We start from the raw sequence: 21346 nt of genomic DNA, 5'->3' as shown, positions 1-21346 counted from the left end.
AAATAGAGTGGGCTTCTTTCCACTCAAAAAAAAAAACCATGGACTTCTTTTATAGAAAAAGATCCCTACGAGTTTGGTGCAGGCAACGCCCAAACTAGGTAGACACAATAGACTGTGAGACTTTCTCCCTGTCATGTGCTGAAAATGCTCCCATGCAATTTCTCATTGGCCCTATGTGCTGGTGTTGTTTGCGCCGATGAGATTCTATGAAGAAAAAAAAAAAAAAAAAACCGTGGGCAAGGCTTTTTGCCTCCCAACAAGCGCATTAGCAATGGTACAGTAGTTTGGTAAATTTGGAATTCAATTGCTTAAATTTTAAATATTATTAAATTTACTTCATTCTTCTTCCTTCTTCTCAAGGTTAGAATACGCGCAGTCACAGAAGGAGAGAGAGAGAGAGAGAGAGAGAGAGAGAGAGAGAGAAAAGTGAGCCATGGAGTTTGAGAAGAGAAAGGCAAGTGCACTTGCAGCCATAGCATCAGAAGAGACGGACAAGTCCCCCAAGGGCACATTAGACACGCCCATAATACCTCTCATCAGAGCCCTCAACCAACATTCTTCTTACTTCACCACCAGCTCTTGCTCCGGCCGTATCTCCATCCTCTCTCAACCTTCCCAAACCACTTCTTCCACCTCCACCACCACCACCACCGCCATTAAGAAGAAGAAAGCCAGAGGCGGCTCTTGGCTCTTCATAACCCACGACCCCGCCGATCCCGACTCGGTTGTCGACCTCCTCTTCGGAGCCGAATCGACTCGCTCAGAGCAGCAGGGCGAGCTTGTTTTCAGGTTCGAACCCTTCATACTCGCCGTCGAATGCAAAGACATCTCTTCTGCTCAGTCTCTGGTTTCCACCGCCATTTCTTGCGGCTTTAGGGAATCGGGCATAACGAATGTTCAGAAGCGTATCATAATCGCTGTTAGATGTTCTATACGTCTGGAGGTGCCTCTGGGAGAGACTGGTCGGATCATGGTCTCGCCGGAGTATGTTCCGTACCTCGTCGGAATCGCGAATGAGAAGATGGAGATGAATAGGAAGAGAACTGAAGCTTTTCTCCAAGTGTTGCAGAGCCGTGGTCTTTCGGGACCTACACAGCCGGCACTGGAGAGTCAGAAATATACTTTGGCTAGTGAAGATTGTGGTGTGGTTGATGAACCGACTATTGATTCTGCCCAACTGATGATTGAAGACTGCAACGCGGCGAGTACAGATGCGGATACCCAAATTGGTACGATTTGATTAGTAATGTAGTGCTGGTTCAGGTTTCACAAGTATGAATTTTTTAGCAAATTGAAAAGTGAAAATTATAGAAGTGAGAACCATTGGGTCAGTTAAATAACAATCAGAACTGCTTCTCTTAAGTTTTAATGACAGGATATGGTTTTTGAGTTATCATGTTTATGGTGAAAACATGGTAAGTGAAACAGTGTTGACCTTTTACTGATTGGGCGAAGTTGAAAATTTGCCCGGCATATGGGGGTTTGTTGAAGTATTATTTCTGTAGTACGGTGCCTTCATTTGAATTAGAATTTGGGATGTTCATTAGTTGGGTTCACAACCTGGCTGTGGTGTAAAACTGTATAGAGGATGAAAACCTTCTTCGCTGATTTTTCTTCCATCGAAATATGATAACCATATTTTAAGATGTGTCAGTCCTGAAATCTAAATTGGATCATATCGAAACTTTCTTATATCATTCACATGTATGCACATATTATTTCACATACAACATATTGATTGCCATATGTACCAAAATATGTAACTCATATAAGGGGATATTGCTAGTTCATGTAGTTTGAAGGTATGTGCATAAGTTTACTTCTTGATTTATTTAGGATGCTAAAACCATACAATGGAATTGTTTCTTATATTCTGTAACTTTTTATTCATTTTAATTGTTTTGTTTTATCAACTGACAAATGCGCAAACAAGCATGCATTTCACTTGATGATTACTTCCATTTCCTTGTCTATGTGATGACACATTCTGCCACCTGGTGCAGAGACGATTTCAATCCCCAAATATTAGTGTCTGGGCCAGCAAAACTCTACTATAACTGCAGCGTAGGTCTCATTCTTATTCCATAGACCCGTGCCAGGTCTTCTCCATTTATTCATCAAAATAAATTTATTTGTTATATAGGAAGTATGGTTGTTTTAAATGTTGACTACTACCCAAAAACTCAATATATTACATTCATTTTCCAGCCTCTTTTGTCAGTGAATTTTGTCACAGGAGACTGTTTCCTTTACCTTGACAATGAGTTTGAATCCCTCCTTTGTTTGCAGGGTTATCAAGAGATACTGGGTGCAGTATTTCCGTGACCCAGGTAGTTATTGTTGGGGAACCGGTTGAGAAGCTTTTTCTTTGGGGTCATTCTGCCTGTACCTTAAATAACACCAACCACACAAAGATTTTAGTTTTTGGTGGCTTTGGAGGGTTGGGAAGACATGCACGAAGAAATGAATCTTTAGTACTTGAACCATTTTCCGGAATATTGAATGCCATAAATGTTGAGGAACTTCCTTCTCCTCGCTTGGGTCACACATCCTCGGTAATTGGACAGTATGTTTTCATCATTGGAGGCAGGGGTGATCCTACAAAAATTCTGGATGATGTTTGGGTTCTTGATACGGATAAAAATAAATGGACGTTGCTAGAATGTAACGGCAATATGTTCTATCCTAGGTGATGTTTTATTGTACTTTCACTCATTTCTGGATGCTTCCTGTTAAAATGCTTAACTAAATGATGAGTTTGTCCTGAAATGTTGCCTCGAAAGGATTTCATGCTAATCATTAAGCTTATCATTTTCTGATTGGCATGCCATAGTTAAAGTGAAAGCATTTTCACAAAATGATCGATACACCCAAAAAGAAAAAAAAGAAAAAGAAAATTTAGATAAAGTGCTGCTACACTATCATCCATTGAACAAGAGGAGAAAAGGAAAAATAAACCATTAAGCTAGTTATCATTTTTTTTTTTTTGTTCATCTTCTGAAGCTTTTAACTTTATATTGTGTATTTTTCTTCTTCAAATTGCAGCTTCAGAGATATCCTGACTGTTGATTTCCCATTCTAACATAACATTTGTCATCCAGGCAGAGGCATGCAGCAGCAGCTGTAGGCTCAAAAATTTATGTATTTGGTGGCCTTAATAATGAAGTGATCTGTTCTTCCATGCATATCCTTGACATGGAGAATTCAAGGTGGAGCGACATAAGTATCTCGGGGGAATGGCCATGTGCCCGTCATTCCCATTCATTGGTTGCAAAAGGGTCTCAACTGTTTATGTTTGGAGGATACGATGGGGAAAAACCACTAGGTGACCTTTACAGTTTTGATACTAAAACATGTCTGTGGAAAAAGGAGAAGACAGCAGGGAGAGCCCCACATTCAAGGTTCTCACATTCTATGTTTGTCTATAAGAACTATCTTGGCATTATTGGGGGCTGTCCTGTGAGACAGCATTATCAAGAGGTAGCATTACTTGATCTCCACTCCCGTCTTTGGAAATTTGTGATGCTTGACTCACTTGAAAAATGCCTGTTTGTACGTAGCACAGTCAATATTGTTGGTGATGATCTTGTTGTGATAGGTGGTGGTGCATCATGTTACGCCTTTGGAACAAGGTTTACTGAGCCTATGAAAATGAGTTTGCTCCCACTAATATCTCCTGATAATGTCATCTTTCCTTCTGACTTGGATGAAACGGCTATCAAGCACCAGCCTGAAGAGGCAATTGTGAAGAATAATGACTTCTTAGTTACTGGGAGATTTCTAGGAACAAAATTTACTGAAAATTCGTACTCAAATTATGAGCCTGATGTAGTTTCTGTGAGTTCTGAACTTCAGATGGGTGCCAAGCATTGGGTTCTTCAACTTGGAAGAAAATATGCTAAACTGGGGAAGGATATCCTGAAGAAATTTGGATGGCTAGATCTTGGAAGAAAGGTTTATTCATGTGAAGATGAACTGCTTATTTGCCTACCTATTACTGAAAAATTCTGTGCCTTGTTTAATGAAAAGGAACATGATCTAAGAGATGCCCTTGGTAGTAAAGGTGGACTTCATTCTGTCATGCCATCCACAGAAAAGGGGGTCCTAATAAATGAGTTGTCTTGCCCTATGGCATTGAATTTTTTGTTAGCATGTGGTGGTTCTATACTAAAAGATGAGGTGGTCCGCATCAGAAAGTCTCCAAGATCTCCACTAAAGATAATGAGTGAAGCAGTCAGCTATTTGCTCAAGGACCGAGGCCTCCCACAACATTTGTTAGAGCAGTTACCCATCAGGTTTGTGGTTTTCACTGTAATATTTGGTTTCCACTGTTTCTTTTAGTATCAATTTGTGATCCCTAGGTAGTATGCATTCTACAATTAGAAGCTTGCATCCTCAATTCATATTGGCATGGATTTGATGGAATGTTTCTATTGCTTTATATTTCACTTGCATTATCTTTTGGATTGACAATTCAGCTGCTTTAGGTGGGAGCGTCTTGGAGATATTGTTGTGCTTCCAGTATCATCCTTTAAGGATCCAGCATGGAATTCAATTGGGGATGAACTTTGGTCCATTGTTGCCAAATCACTTGGTGCCCGTCGGCTTGCACGCCAAGTATGTTGCCAACTCACTCTGGTCTGCTGTATTTGCCAAGTTGTTACTGTTCTTTTGATGAGTTTAAAATGTAATTCTCCATGCCAATGTAGTCTTCTCTGCTGCAGCTTAGCTTGTCAATTCCATTCTGGTGGATATTTGATCATTGTTCATAGACATTTCAAATGTCAATAGGTGCTGAAAGGGATAAAACTCAACTCAGCCTTATCCCAACTAAATGGGATCTGCTACATGGATCTTTATTCTCCAATGAGCTCTATTCAAAGCCATATTTGTTACTATGTTTAAGCTATGCATGTCTTCCTCGACACTTATCCTGGATTCATTTTATGCCTACCCCTGACTCTTTTAGCTCCTTCATTCTGAATCAAATCACCCCTGCACTGGAGCATTCAAAGGCCTCCATTGCACATGCCTGTGCCATTGCAAATGAGTTTTCCATAACTTATCATTTATTGGAATTTGGAAGATGGTAAAAGAAATGATGCTATAAAATAGTAGGAATAATAAGGAATGAACTAATAATGACACTGTTTTAGTCAACGGTAGTCCTACTGGTTACTTTCTCTCGAGGAGGGGAATCCGTCAAGGTTGCCCTCTCTCCCCGTTCCTTTTCTCTCTTTCCCTTGAGGTTCTTTTCCGTTCCATTCAATCTGCCTCGGATCTTCATCTCATCTCCCCTATTCCTAAGTGTAAGTCCCTCTACCTCACCCACCTTGTTTTTTCAGATGACATCATGATCTTCTCTAAAGATGACTCCCTCTCCATCTCTTCCATCATGGATGCTCTTCATTCCTTCGAATCCCCCTCCGGCCTCGCCATCAAACTTCTCAAATCCAACCTTTTCCTCTCTAGTGTCTCTTCTGAGACTCAATCCCTTCTTCTTGGTATCACTGGTTTCTCTCTGGGCTCCTTACTAGTCAAATACCTGGGTTCTCCCTCTCATCTCTTTTAGGCTTTCTACCTACCTTTGCTCCCCTATTCTTGATCTTATTAGGAAGAGGCTCCAGCTCTGGAAAGGCAAGCTCCTCTCCTATGCTGGTTGGCTTATTCTTATCAGATCTGCCCTCCAACTCTTTACCTCTTTTGGTCTAGGATCTTTGTCCGTCCTTCTGTCACCTCCATTGAAAGGCTCTTCTGTTCCTTCCTCTAGAAAGGTTCTGACTCCTCCAAGTTCCTCCATCCCCTATCTTGGGAAAAGGTCTATCTTCCCAAATCTGAAGGGGGACTCGGTATCAGAAGAACAAAGGAGGTCAACTCTGTGGGCATCCTGAAGTTTATCTAGAAGCTTGCCTCCAAGCAGAGGAGCATCTGGGTTGACTGGGTTCACTTATATCTGCTTACCCACAACTCTCTCTAGACTTGCCCAAACCCCTCTGATGCCTGTTGGATTTGGCGGGAAATCCTCAGCCTCAGACCCCTTGCCATTACTGCCTGTTCCACTATTATTGGAAATGGGCAGGCGACTTCCCTTTGGATGGACCCCTGGCACCCTTCGGGCATCCTTTCCTCCCTTGTCACCCCTAGGATCATCTATTCCTCCGATCTTCCCAAATCCACTCTTGTCTTCTCCATTTTCTCCCCTCTGGGTTGGGCCCCTCCTGCCTCTCCTCCCCTCCCCCTCTTGCGGATTTGTGGTCCTCCCTCCCCCCATTCCCCCTGGGCACCGTGGTAGGGAGGACAAATGTGTCTGGCTTCCCTCATCTAATAAGTTGTTCTCCTCTGCCTCTGCTTGGTTCTTTGTCAGATCCTCTGGCCTTGTTGTTCCATGGCGTGATCTCGTCTGGTTCAAAGGCCATATTCCTCTTCACAGCTTCACCACCTAGAGATGCCTCTCTAGCTGCCTTCCCACGCAGTCTTTCCTTATTCACCGTCACATCCAGGTCAACCTCTCCTGTTGCCTTTGCCCCCCTTAATCAAGAAGATATCCCCCACCTCTTCTTCTCTTGTCCCCTCTCCACCCTGGTGTGAAAAACTGTTATTGCTTGTTGCTGGCCTTCTCCTAGGGCCATTCTACCATTTGAGAGGGAATGTATTTGGGTTGACATGACATTCGCCGGCTCCTCCTGATGCAGTACCGACAAGGGTTTACACAAGGAGAACCAAGACCAAGGTCGACCCAAGTGGCTGACTGGGTCGACCCAGATCTGGTCCAAGTCAGCCCACGATTTGGGCTTCTGATGGGGTTACTAATTAGTTATTTAGTTTCTATTTTGAAATCCTAAATTAGTTTATAATTTCAAGTCATTGTTGGTTTCTAATTTATGTGAAGACTAGTTTTTATTTTCATTAGATTCCAATTTTCAATTTTTAGTAACTTCTTGTAATCAGTTTTTAGTAACTCTGAGTTGCTAAATAAAGAAGAGGGCTCTTTTATGAGCCACGATTTTGACAAAAACTATTTTGTTGCTGCTGCTGCTGCTGCTTTCTTTGCAAGAGAACTTTTGTGTGTCTAATCACAGTGATGGGTTGGTGTTCGATCCAACAACTCCTTGCAGTGTGAAGCCCAGGAGGATCTTCATTCTTCAAGTATTCTTTTCCTTTCCAAGCTTCCTCAAGTATCCTACTGCTGCTCATCGATCCAGGTATTTATATCTTAAATTTCTGCTGCCCAGAAAACTCTGCAAAACAGAGTATCCGCCCCTGCTGGAAGGACCTGATCTGATCTTCCGATTGTGCCAGATTTTTGTTCGATTGTTCCTCCCTATACCAGTGTGGTTCGATCCACATATTGGCTGATTCTGCTCAGCCATTGAAGAGATATTCAAAATCTCCTTTTTTTTGTCTTTTAGTGGACTGAAACTGCTATTTCCTGAAGCCGATATTTCTGTTAGTGTTGCTGCTGATTCCTGGACTGCAGATTGTGTATTCTGTTATTCAAATCTGTTAATGGTCTTATTTTATCTCTGGTATAATTCTAAGGGCTGCTGTTATACTATTTGTTCTCTGTGTTATTGTTCTAGAGACTGATAGTAATTCTGGACTGTGTTTCAAGTCTGATTTTCTGCTACCTATTTGAGACTGGTTTGGTTGTTCTTTAGTCTAAAAGTTCCTGCAGATTTGGGTCTAACGACATTACCTCCATTTGCGACACCATTGGTAAGTTACCTTTCTCTGCTACTATCTCCCATCTTTGGATGGAGCATAACATTCGTAGATGGTCTTCCAACTCCCGTTCCCCGGAAAAGATTTGGAAAACCATCTATTTTGATGTTACCGCAAAAATTCAATCCCTCCATTCCATTCGATCCCAGCCGATCCCCCACTCTTCTAGAAATGATCACATAATCTCCTCTTGGTGTCTTATCCCAACCCTCCCCCCACCACTTGACCTCGTCCCTCCCACCTCCACTTGACCTTCTCCCTCCCGTCTCTTGTTGTGGCTTTCGTTGCTGGTTTGGTCCTCTTGGCCCTATGATGTTTACTGGTTTTGATTTTGCTGTCATTATTTTTATTGTTCTACTTGTTGCCTTTTGCTTTGCTCCCCCTGGTGTTGGGTCTTCCTTGTTGGCTTAAGCCTCCCCTCCCCTTACTTTCCCCTTGTATTTTCTTTTCGCTTTGGGCATAAATTTATTGGGAAAAGGACAGGTATGCTAGCGTAGTACCTAGGAATTAGGAATGCTAGTGGCATTTTGATCATAGGATTTGATCAACATGAATTGAACCGTTGGATGGAGAGAAAAACAAATTTTCAATGCACGGTTGCAACACCTTTACTCTCTCTCTCTCCTTGCCGGCAAAAATCATTCATTCATCGGATCTAGCTGGAGGAAGCAAAGTAGTTGGCACTGCCGCTGTTGTCGACAGTAGCGGTGCTATCTGGTAAACCACAGCAACTGCGGCTGCGGCGGAAGCGACGGCGGCGATAACAGCGACGGCAGCGGTACGATTTCGTGATTCCGATCGGCGCCGCTGGGCAATGACAGCTCCCACATCAAGTCCGTCGACGGCAGCGGCATCTCTCCTTGCTTTTTTGCATCTTCCCTGCTTTACTAATTCGTGATTCCGATCGGCACCGTTGGGCAACGACAGCTCCCACATCAAGTTCGTCGACGGCAGCGGCATCTCTCCCTGCTTTTCTGCATCTTCCCCGCTTTTCTCTTTTCCTGCTCTATCCGTGATCCAAAAAAAAATTGTTGCCGATGTTCTCTCTGCAAATCGATAGAAAGAGCCGCCGCAGCCTCAGCCGCCGCCGCCACCGCCGCCGCAGTTGCTGCTGATGTTCAAGCTGCACTTTGCAAATCGATAAAAGAAAGGAAAAAAAAAACCCAACTTCGCTTTCTCCGGCTGGTTTCAGTAAACTTTTTCCGGCGAGGAGAGAGAAAGAGAGAGAGTAAAGGTGTTGCAACCGTAAATTGAAAATTTGTATATCTTCTCTCCATCCAACGGTTCAATTCATGTTGATCAAATCCTACGGTTAAAATGCCGCTAGCATTCCTAATTCCTAAGTACTACGCTAGCATACCTATCCCTCTCCCAAATTTATTTATTCATTCAAAAAAGAAAAAACTAATAATGACAATTCATTGGTGGTAACCATTGTGGATTCATATACATAGTTCGGGTTTAAATGCATATGATACTGGGTGATGCACATTATGTGGTGGAAGCGCCTTTTTTATTATCCAATATCTGTTTATTCTGATTCATGTAAAATATAAGGATGGTCTTCTACAGTGGTTGGACCTCTGTCAAAATGGTTCCCCTCCCCAACCACCATTCACCACCACCCCCACCCACCAAACCCACCCCCCCCCCCACCCAAAAAAAAAAAAAAAAAAAAAAAGAGAGAAAAAGATATGCTAATTGTAGGCCTTATTCTCCATATGGGTGGGATCTGTTTTGCGACTACCATTGAAATTGATTTCGTTGAGAACCCGGCAAAACATGTTTCAGCTGTTTGATAGACTGCGAGGGCAGTAGTTCTATTCTTGAGAAGGATGCCTACATTATGTTGATTCTAATCCAAAAATTGATGTCACATTTGCATCTATAAGGCATGCCACCTCAATGGATGCCCATTACATGGACTACAAACCTGAGGATCAGCAAAACATTCATACAAACATTTCTACAATAGGGGTCAGATTTAAGAAGATAAAAATAAAGTGTAAATGGTGTTGTAAACTATAATGAAATAATGAAGAAGCTAATAGCATAATGGAGAGGGTAACAAGGGAAAATGCAAAATCTATCATGGTTAAGTGGGATCCCACATTTTGAGAGAGCAATATCCAACTCTCAGATTGAAACAATATATTATTGTTATATGCTTAACTGCATATAGAAGAGTTCCTCTAACTGATGCAGCTCAGTTCCAAAAAGGAGCAAGCAGATTCTACGATAGGAGGAAGTTAGCTGAAGAACCAAGCTAATAGTTCTGGTTTTGTTTGAACTAGAATTGGTTCTTTAACTATGTATGGTTTTGTTGTCTCTAGAGTCTACACTATTCTATGGGCCCTTCCTTGATGATTACATGTGTGAAGTGGAAGATTTGGTATTGGATATTCAACATATCTTGTTGAATATTCTTTCCTAGTTGTCGCTGTATCTAATTTTTAATTTTACAATTGCTTTCTTAGTGTTTAAGTTATAGCTAAGTAATAGTTTCTATTTTTGAGTTATTTGTTTTTAATAACAAGGATACTCCTTTGGAAAGATCTCAATTTTGAGATTCTCTTGCTTTTTGGCACCTTTCCCACGTAGAAAAGAATATCTATTATTGTAATCAATGTTAGTTATTATCAATGAAGGAGTGCTGGGGCTACTACCCATGATTTTGGCTTTAGATATAATTTGTGCTCTTGTGTGAGTGTGCACTTTGGTGATTCAATTGCAGCTGCAATGTAGTAAAGCCGTGGAAGGAGGGTGGTGAAACGCAATTGCATCTCATCTTCATCTTCATCTTCATCTTCATCTTCATCTCCTTTTATTCTTCTTTCTCACTATTTTGCAGAAGTTCCGATTACCATATACCTTCATCCGCAGCCTCTAGTGGTGATCCTTAACCCTATTTTAATTTCTCTTTTTAGTTAGTTTTTTTTTTTGGCAAGATTTTCTTCGAAGTCTATTGTCATACGACTCTCAGTTCTGTCCAATCTATACCACCAAACTTTAGATATTCATATTTCCATTACCTATATTTGGATGATCTTCAACTTTTAATATGTTGTTTAACTCCTCTACATTTGACCTAAGTCTGTTGTTCATCCAATTAGCCATTTGTGAGTTCTTGTTGTTTTTCTTCAAATTTATTGCTTCTTTAGTTTCTAGTTTCTATTATTTCTTGTTTCTTTTAATCTAACCATCATTTTTCTTTGATATTTTAACCATATACGCCTATAGGGCCTCCATTACATATTAGTTTCAGCCCCATCAGATATATGGTTAATGATTTGCTAGTTTTGATCTTATTTGGTTTTTGTCCATAATCTTAATTTTTTGGTCATTGCATACTTAGGTTAAACTAGGCCGAAGGTAGTCCTACATCAAGATAACCCTCCCCTAATTTGATACTCTTTGTTATTGCTTCTATATAAGAAAGAGAATAATGAATCATAGGACATGAACATGAAGCCATCTCATATTTTTCAGTCAAGAAAGATTAACTAAACAATAGCTAACCCAATGGCTGCTTTAGCTGCTACAATAGCTTTAACTAAAATCAAGAAAATTCCGTTCCATTCCTTGATGCCAAGAATAACGGGCAGGAAGAGCGTGGAAAGAAGGGTACACAAGATAGAATTAGTTAAGCCTAAATCTCTATTCTATTCCATATACGAAAAACGGAATAAGGCAAGATAAGATGTCAGATTTGAGTCAGATGCTACGTTATAGTTGGGTAAGCACCGAATCCTTAATCCCTGTGAAAAAAAAAAATTCTACAAAAATTTGAATTAGAAAACAAGATATCGAAGTAATTTTGATAATTCAATAATCAATATCATTAGTCCAATTCAATTCTTCAATTTGGAGTTCTTTGTTACTTTGATTGGATGGATTTGAGTGATGGAATAAAAGATAACCCAAAAATTCAAGGGAATATTTGGATGATTGGTTTATATGGAACCTTCTATTTGTAGTGTACCAAAAACTATGAATTTGGGTAGAAATAAATATAATTAGAACTAGCAAATCATATATTCGATGGGGCTGAAATTAATATAGAATGGATGTCCTAATGGAGTGAATATATGGTTAAATTATCAAAGAAATATAATAGTTAGATTTAGAGGAACAAGCAATAATATAAATGAGAAACTAATGAGACAAAATTAGAAATTTGAAGAAAACAACTAGAACTCACAAATGACTGATTGGACGAACACAAGACTTGGGTCGAATGCAGAGGAGTTAAAAACTTAAACAACATACTACAAGTTGAAGACCATTCGATCATGGTTTAGGGTGATATGCTTGTCTAGAGTTTTGTTGCCCAAAATGGATAAAACTATGAATTGCAGGACAATAGGTGTAGATAAGTCACTTAATGGGCTTATTTTATGGCAAATAAGCCTTAGGTTGGGTTATGTATGCGTTAGGCCTTTGATCCAATGGGTTTTCTTTGTAATGTGCCACTTTAATAGACTTAAAATATGGGTAGAAAGTTGAAAAACGGGATTTAATTCATTAGCTTAGCTAGAGTCCAGTTTTGAGTCTATTTCCTTTGTTATTTCAGTTTTCTAGTCAGTTTAAGTTTTTCATTTAGTTAGAGATTGGGTGAAGCCTTTCCTTTTTAGTGTTTGAGCCAGTTTTGAGTCTTCTATATAAGTTTGTGAGGGGCTACAATATTGAACACGAATTTATTAATAAAAAAAGAAAAGATGGCTTATGCTGTTGTGGGTGAGATGCCCTAAGTGAAATTCTTAAACTCGAGGGGTGAGATGCCCATTCACTAGTTCTTCTTGCCCCTTTTCAACCCTCCATCGAATTTTCTCTTCTTTTTTTTTCCTTTTATTTGTTTGCTGTGAGAGTGTTTGAGAGTTAGAACCAAGCTTATTGGAGGACATCTTCTCTATTCAGCCAGAATTTTAGATCCTGCATGAGATTATGATCACTTGTGATTCTAGTTCTATATTAATAGGCTTTGAAAAAGTCCCGTAGAATGTTAAGGAAAGTAAAAGCAACAAAGGAATTGAGAAGAGAAATTAAAATAGAGTTTATTAGTCTCCATTAGAGATTGTGGTTGAAGGTATATGAGTTCTAGAACTTTTGGAGAGCAATAAGAAGGGAGATGAAGATGAAGAAGGAAAGAAGAATGATATGACTAAAGGTTTCATCACCTACGGCTGGCAGTCAGCTTCACCACCCTTCCTCCAAGGCTTCACCACCTTGGTAGTTGCAACGGAATCACCATAGTGCATATTCTCACATAAGAGAACAAATTTGAGGGCTGTAGCCCTACCTCTTTATTATATCTGACAACAATTACAAGAATAAAATCATTTCCTGCGTGAGAAGGGTGAAAAAAGAAAGAGAATCTCAAAACTATGATCTTTCCAAAAGGAGGATCATCCCATTACAAGAAAAAAGAAACAATTCAAAAGTAGAAATTATTACTTAGCTATATAACTTAGAAGACTAAGTAAATAATTATAGAATTAGAAACTACATAAAGCAACAACTAGGAGAGAATATTCAGCAAGATTTGTTGAATATATCTTAGCAAGATATGATGAATATATCTCAACAACAAATCTTCCACTTCACACATATAATCGTTAAGGAGGCCTATAGGGTAGAGGCTTAACAATATCATATGTTCAACAAGGAACCAATTCTGTGTCAAAGAGAACCAATACCAGAACCGTAAGCTTGTTTCTTCAGCTAGCTCCCTCCTATCGCAGGCTTTGTTTGCTTCTTTTTGGGCTGAACTACATCACTAACCGTGTCTTCAAAACAACCCAAATATTTGAACCCAATTATGGGATGAGGAAAAAAAAATTAGCATGAAAATCATTTATTGTGGATTTAATTGAAGCTAATGTTTTTAGTTTATCAGGTGCATCACTATTAATTGACTGTTTGAATCACTGGTTTCCTAATATTTATGCATTAACAAAAAATTTATAGACCAGTTGCTGATTCATAGGGGGAGAGAGAGAGAGAGAGAGAGAGATGCAAAGTATGTGCTTGTTCCGATGTAGGTATGTGGGTGTGTTTCTTATGTGCACTTGCATCCATGGTTTGAAGTATTTGAACATATCATATCGTATCGGCGGATACTTATTGAAATCAATCGGTACTGATACTATACTAACTGACACGATACCCTTTTTGCAAAAAGTGAAGTGTATCCATATGTATCCATAGGTATTGGCTGATTGATGCAGATTCACGATGGATTTAGGGAAAAAAAAATCTTTTTGATTTGATTTTCTTTTGTTTTAGAAACAATTTCTTTGAAATTAGTTAGTTTCTAATTTTAAATTAGTTTCCATTTTAAGTTAGTTGCCATTAATTTTTTGATTTTTTTTCTATATATTGGATATGTAAACGATGAAGAAGTTCAGTTTTAGTTTTGAAGAATAGAAATTTGATTAAGAGTTTTGGTATGAAAACCATGGTTGCCGATTCCCCCTTCTTCCTCTAAAATTTTCCAATTTCTTCTCTTTTTTCTCTTTTCATTCTCTTTTTTATTACTCTTTTATTTCCTTTGGTCACTGTTTTCCTGTCTCTGCTGGGCGGTAAAACCATCAGACAAAAGGGAGCTTGCTGACCCCTGTTTTGTGATCGATTGAGTTAGAGGTTTGGGACGAAGGAAGCTGCCATGGAGGTGACTCAAATCGAGTAACATTAACCCCAAAGCTTTGATCTTGTTGTGTGAATCGATCGATTGCAGATCTGGTCTCTGTTTATCGCCTGAAGAAAACTCAAGATTGGAATATTAGGTCTAAGTTCTTTGCTTGACATCTGTGAGGGACAGAGCCGACAGAGCTGGTGATGTATTGAACCTGCATGTGATCTTCCATGTACCTGGACCTTGTTTGAAGAGCTGGGTCGAGTTGAAGATGACTGGCTGCCGTTGGTCTTGAGTTCCATCGTGGCCTAATGTTGAAGAAGACCTCATAAATTAGGTTTTACATCCTTACTTTATCAAATTCCAGATTTACCCCTTATCTTCTCAATTAACTTATTTTACTTAGTTCCAATTCTACCCCTCCCCATCTTGTACGTTGTTTCCCTTTTGAGAATTCCCCTTATGTTTGAGTCATCATCTATTTACCATTTTGCCACCCTTTATTAGAAACTTCAAGTTATTCACAATTTTTCCACTTTTCTTAAAAAAAAATTCAGAATAAGCCCTTATATTAAAGTTTTTAGTTCTAGAACTACCCCAGCTGTCATATAATTATTTCCAAGGCCTTGCTTGTTTCTGAAATTACAAGAATACCCTTCAACCATTAAATTTGAGATTTTTAGTCATTCTTGTGGGCCCTAAGCGATCCGATTTCAGTTCTTGGAATCCGAATCCGCATCACTGATACACACTGATGCATACCAATACTTAAGATACGTATCTACAGAACCCATTTCACTTTTGAAACAGAGTATGTTCTCTTTGCTGGTGGTACTTAAGTTTCCAAAATTTGAACAACTGCACAATCGATTTCCCTTTCATTTCTTGGACTTGGGGTTTGAATCATTCACAGAAAAATGATTCAAAATCTACAATCAAACTGATGTTTAGAGGTTTAAAGCATAAAAAATCATCAATTGAAGCTAAACATAGCGCAAGATAGGTAGATTGAAAAAACTCAATTTTTTTTGGCAAATTTTTGTTCTTAAATCTGTTTTTTTTTCTATGTTTGAGTAGATTTAGGTAAAACAAACTACTGCATCAATTTGTATATAGATTTTGGGGGAAAAAAAAAAAATTGATACTGAGTAGGAAAATTTATATACATATATTGTATGTCAGTAATATGGAAAATACCTCATCTTTTATAACAATTTGAATTGAATGTACTTGTCTCGTTATATGTTGTTTTCCATTTTAGTGTTTGTATATGATACATCTTATATATTGCTCATATATAGTTTTTTTTCTCCAAGTGTGAATTTCCATGCATATCTTGACCATTTCCATACGTATCTTGCGTATATCCGATACGATACGTCTTTTAAAATACTCCTCTGATGTGATACCGATGCTTTAATCCTTGCTTGCATCCAATGATGTTATAGCCCTAGTGGTAAGTTAATAAAATACCATTTTTCCACTTAAATACAAGGCATTGGTTTGGAAAAGTACGTTGGAGGAAGGAAATTTATCTTATTCCCTTCTTGAGTAGCTCATGCTGATATGGTGTCATCAATTTTAGCTGGAGCTATGACATCGTCACCAGCGTTTATATGCATGTAGTGATGACGGTGTTGAAGACTGAGTATTGGAAGTCAAGTTCCAATCATAGTCATTTGATGAAAAATCTATTTAATGTGCTTCACAGAAAAATGTCTTGAAAGGTGACAGCTTAACAGTGAGAATTGGCATATTTTAGTATTCATTATATAAACTTCATGTCTCTTGCTAGGGTTGCATAGCACCTACTGGAACAAGGGATAGTACTTTGGAGATCCTTGTGGGAGACAATGGCTGGGTTGATCATCGTGAAAATGGAATTATCTATTCTTTTGATGCAACGAAATGCATGTTCTCCTGGGGAAATCTTTCTGAGAAGCTTCGCATGGCCTGCCTGGATTGTAGAGATAAAGTAGTTGTTGATTTGTTTGCTGGAATTGGATATTTTGTATTGCCATTTCTTGTGGGGTATGTATTGCAGTTCTTTATTTGGTTTGATTTTTCCTGAACTGTCGAGAATCTTTTGTTTTTAATTGTATGCTGGTGTCTTGTCAATAGTAACAATAGCATAATGAATGCCATCGTTTTGAAGAGATCTACGGTACTGTCAGGTTGATCTTTGGGTGGTCTACCAATCAAGTAGGCTATGCATGCGATCAAATATGCAGGAGGTTGGTCCTGCCATTTTTCCCAACTTCTAGATCATCAGATGATCTGAGCCATTGTTTCAAATTCATTGAGGGGTTAAGATAGTATGGATTTTGTGCGGCCCAAGTAGGAGAGGCTTCCTGCTTGGCCCTCTTTCATTGTGCCATGTGGACTATTGGATGGTGAGGACATGGTTTCGATATGCCACATGTCAAATTTTAGAGTCTAGTTCAATCAAATGCTCCCTGTATTGGCTTGCATCTCTATGTCCATGAATGCCTTCTGGTACGGGCCATTATTTTCCTCTCTCCTAAGTCTTGGATTTTTCAAAGTACATATTGCTATTTGACAAAATCTGTTTGGGCTGAAATATGATATGTAGGTAGGTGGCTTGGGGTCTACCTGTCCACAAAATTTGGGAACTGCCACATGGGAGATATTGACCATGCAAGAAGCCTTTCCTAGGTGGGCCATGTAGCAACCAAGAGCTCTCTTGGAAAATATGGCAGTTTGTTCAGGTTGAAAGATCTTCTTCCTGCCCTACCTAGGAAGGTCTTCTTCCATGGTCCACCTACTATTGACCACTTGTAAAATTTCAGAGTGAAATTCAATCATTTGCCTTCCCCATGTATTGGCATTTTCCCTTCTATTTTCAGCCTATCCCTTTGTTTTCAACCATTTTGCAGAAGTTGCTTATTTTCAAACATTTTCAAGATACTTTCAGGGCTTTATTTCACACATCCCAACACCATTTTACCTAAAACTCAATATGCAAATAGGGGATCCTATGCCTTACATACCCAGGAAATTTGGGCCACGCTTCATCTTCCATGTGGCAGATATTGGCCTTTCTAGGTGGACCATGCAGGAAACCAAAGCCCGAAAAGTATTATATACCACAGGATTTTCAATTTTGTTTAAATTTTACGTGGACAATGAGACCCTGTAATGGTGGGTCCACATCACTCTTCTTCTGGTACAGCCAATGCTTGTGTTGTATTGGTTGATCTCCTTAGCGTCAGCTTGATCAGAGGGTTATTATTTTCAATCCTCCGTGTTCTTGCCCGGACAATCAGACCCTGTAGTGGTGGTTATCACTTTTCTTTGACACAGCCAATGCTGGTGTTGTATTGGTCAATCTCCTTAGCATCAACTTGACCAGCAAGGATTTTCAATTGTGTCTGGATTCTTGCCTGGACAAGCGGACCCTGTACTGATGGGTCAACATAACGTATCTTTGATACAGCTAATGTTGGTATTGTATTGGTCGATCTTCTTAGCACAAGCTGCTGCAAATCCTTGGATCACCTGTTTTCTTATTCAGATGTATTGTTTTGTAATTGTAATGTATCATCAATCAGAGCAAAGGCAAAGCTGGTTTATGCTTGTGAGTGGAATCCTTGTGCTATAGAAGCTCTACGACATAATGTTGAAGCCAATTCTGTTGCTGATCGTTGTATTATACTTGAAGGAGATAACCGAGTTATAGCACCTAAGGTATGTGTAGTATCTGTACCTGGCCTTAATTTGGTACTCAATTTACAATTAAAGAGGAGGAAACCTGATGTAACCAATGATAGGCTAAAGTGACTGCCAGATAAGACAATAAAATTTCTTCATGTGGTGTTTTCATGCACAGTTAAATTCCTAACTGGATGATCTGCTGGGGTAAAAAAAATCAACATGATTGGGTTATTACTTATGATAACTATCCATCCTGAATTTTTACTGGACCAAGCCACTTTTTCCCATGTCTTGCTTATGAATTTGGGGGGGGGGGGGGGGGGCTTTCTTTTCGAGATCTACCATTCTACCATATGAAGGAGGGCTGTCTTTTCGAGTGCTGTCATATGAAGGGGCCTGGCCATATTTTCAATACAGTCAAAATATATGCCATGTGGCATAACCCATGGGGCCCAAATTTTATGAATGGTTATGTCCCAAGGTCCCCTGCCTACATGTCGAGTTTGAGCCAAATTGAATCCTGCAAAATGGTAAAATAAAGCTCTAAAAACTTAGGGACTAGAGGGTGCATGGGCAGATGAAAAATAGAAGAATGCATGGACATACATGAGATTTTATCTGATTGAATTTGAAATTTGACATGTGGCTAAGTTAATCCATAAAGTGTACAGCTAATCCAGTGGTCAGTAGGCAAAAAACAACTATCCACGTGGTTCAAAATGCTGGATCATTCTTGATTAGCTTAATCGTGTGACCATCAAAATAAAATTTTCCCAATTATTTTTAACCATCCACAGTGCTGAATATTTTAAACAACTTGACCTCTTTTATTAGTTTTGGTCATGTGATACTTTCTACTATGCGAAACAGATATTTTATTTTATTTTTAAATTTTTTTTGGGGGTGGGGATATGAGTTGTCTTTGTTGATAGTATCACAATATAGTAATTTTACTCACAATTGCCACTATTTATGGTTTTTATTGGCTGTGGCAGGGGGTTGCTGATCGGGTCTGCCTTGGTCTATTGCCAACAAGTGAGGGTAGCTGGCTTACAGCTGTTAGAGCATTGAGGTGCTGTTGTTGTTGCATAATTTCTTTCTTGTAGCTGTTGTCTTAGCCTTAGGAAATAGTTTGTCTTATTATTCCATCAATCTAGAGTAACTTGCATTATGTAACTTGTTGCTGTTTATACGAGTATACGACACTCTTTTGCCCAAATATGAACTGAATATTGATTACAGTATTTGCACTGGCACTTGACATTGTAGGTTTCATAAGGAAATTCCATGGGTAAGAATGTATTCAGAGTGTAGGCAACCATTATGTTTGAAGTGTAGTAGCTCTGACCAGAAGCCAGCAGGTTGAGGTTCTTCCTTGGGCACCGAGGGCTCTTTTATCCAAATATGAACTTGATTGTTGACTACAGAATTTCCACTGGCACTTGACATTGTGATTTTCATAAGGAAATTACATGGATATGAATGTATTCATAGTGTAGCAACCATAATATTTAGAGTGTAGTAGCTCCGACCAGAAGCGAGCGAGTTGAGGTTCTTCCTTGGTATATTCTATGACACTGTCAATGGATTGTTGGGTAGCGTATGTTGCAAATGACAACTTCTACTCATGAATTACAGCTTCCGAGACTATGAATAGGTGATAGGACTTATAGCTTGGTAGTTGGTATAGATCACCATATCCTTTTTTTTTTTGGTTACTTTTTTTTGGGGGGTGGGGTGCGATGACAAGAGAAGGAAGCCAATTAACAAGTTGAAGGGCTTGTTGAATTCTAACCTATGTCTGAAGTCTTTTTCTAGAACAAAACATTGATGATATATATTATGATTTATGAGCTCGAAGCCTCGAAAGATGCATTGAGTGGAAATCAATAGAATTGAGAGAACAGGAGCTGCAAACAGTTAATTATATAAGTCATTTTTTTTCCCCAATGTGATTGAAACCAATGCCATGTACTGCTTCTTCAACTAGAGCTAACTGGCACTCTCATTGACATTCACTCTTGGGTGCAACTTGCTTAACCTAAATGCCTGAAAAATCAAACCTTTATGAAGGATTCTGAAGGTTGGTGTTTGGATTGTGCTGGTGTGTTAGGACTGTGGTTTGTGCTTGGGCTTGGGCCAGGAAATCAAATTTATGCATCAGAAAACCTAAGGATCTCAGAGTTGTAGTTCATTTCTTATCCATGTGGATGTAGTTATCATTTAAAAGTTAATGAACACTACTTTATCTGAAACCAGTGTGTTCCATTTATACCAAGTATGTTTTACCTTGATTTTATGCTTGACCAACTTAACCTATTCCACGTATTAAATATCGACATCAGGTGAGGCAGATTGGTTGAGTCAACTCAGGATTGGCAGAGCCTGGTACACCTGTACAATACAGTTCCCCCAAAGAAATCAGCTAAGCAACACTATTTACCTCTGCTTCTGCCCAAACTTGGCTGAATCAACTTGCATTGGATTGCAACTAGCTGAGTCTGATCAATCCTGATCCCAAGTTTTAACTAATTGGATCCAAAAAAGTTTAATTGCATTAAGATTAAGCATTTTTGAGGAGCCACAAAAACAATGGTAGACCGAAAATGATCTTGGGGGAGGGGGGAGTTATGAGAAAGACATGTATGGCTTTGGGCTAGCAACAAATATGAATTTAAATTGAGTTGAATGGCTGAGCATGATTCATGTAGCTGACCCCATTTAGTTGAGATAAGGTTTTGTTGAGTTGAATCGAGTATGTTGGGCTAAGGTTTGGATCAGAGTGGGAGTTCAGGTACTGCTTTATTTGTGAAGTAGTGTCAGCTTGAGAAATAGGTTGACTTACTCATGTAGCCTGACCTATAAACCAAGGAAACCCAAGTTGTATACTTGTATTCGATGCTATTAAGGGTGTCTAATCGGTCAATTGAGCCTTGGAATTCTTTATTTTGGCCCATGGTTGGGTTCTACGAGCCTTGGGTTTGTTATTTTTGAGTTCTTTTTTATTATAATGGATTTTTTTATAAGCCCAAAACCTGGGATTTAATGGGGTACACGGGATCAAGTATGGTAATAAGGTTTATCCAATATGTGGGGCCTGTTATTTTATTTAATTCTTTATTTGGTAGTGTAATCAGGATTTGACTCAATCTTATCCTTGTCCCTAGCTTTCTAGGTAGATTGAGAAACTTCTCTAAGCCTACGGTTGGAGGATAAAGTTCTTTTTCTATTTTTATTTACTTTCCTTTTACAAGTGAAATTAAGCTTTTTATATGTGATGATGTTAGCAAAGCCCGCCCCCAGCTCCCCCACACC

General features: G+C 39.2%; 1 protein-coding gene across 3 annotated transcripts in view; it reads left to right on the top strand.

Moving 5' to 3' along the window:
• The first annotated feature begins 341 nt into the window (after positions 1-341).
• Positions 342-21346, top strand: part of LOC122059580 (tRNA wybutosine-synthesizing protein 2/3/4) — a 26008-nt gene continuing 5003 nt past the window's right edge. The window contains exons 1-7 of one of the 3 annotated variants that reach the window (XM_042622449.1): positions 348-1229; positions 2290-2689; positions 3102-4295; positions 4479-4617; positions 16152-16387; positions 17929-18064; positions 19027-19103. In XM_042622449.1, the coding sequence (XP_042478383.1) occupies positions 434-1229; positions 2290-2689; positions 3102-4295; positions 4479-4617; positions 16152-16387; positions 17929-18064; positions 19027-19103 (2978 nt within the window). In that variant the 5' untranslated portion in view covers positions 348-433. Of the gene's footprint in view, positions 1230-2289; positions 2690-3101; positions 4296-4478; positions 4618-14362; positions 16120-16151; positions 16388-17928; positions 18065-19026; positions 19104-21346 lie in introns of those variants that run through there. The other 2 variants (XM_042622450.1, XM_042622451.1) reach the window with 2 other exon arrangements.

Source organism: Macadamia integrifolia, chromosome 13 (assembly GCF_013358625.1).
Source record: "Macadamia integrifolia cultivar HAES 741 chromosome 13, SCU_Mint_v3, whole genome shotgun sequence".
In the NCBI taxonomy this organism is placed as follows: domain Eukaryota; kingdom Viridiplantae; phylum Streptophyta; class Magnoliopsida; order Proteales; family Proteaceae; genus Macadamia; species Macadamia integrifolia.
This window is presented reverse-complemented; position numbering and strand designations above follow the sequence as displayed.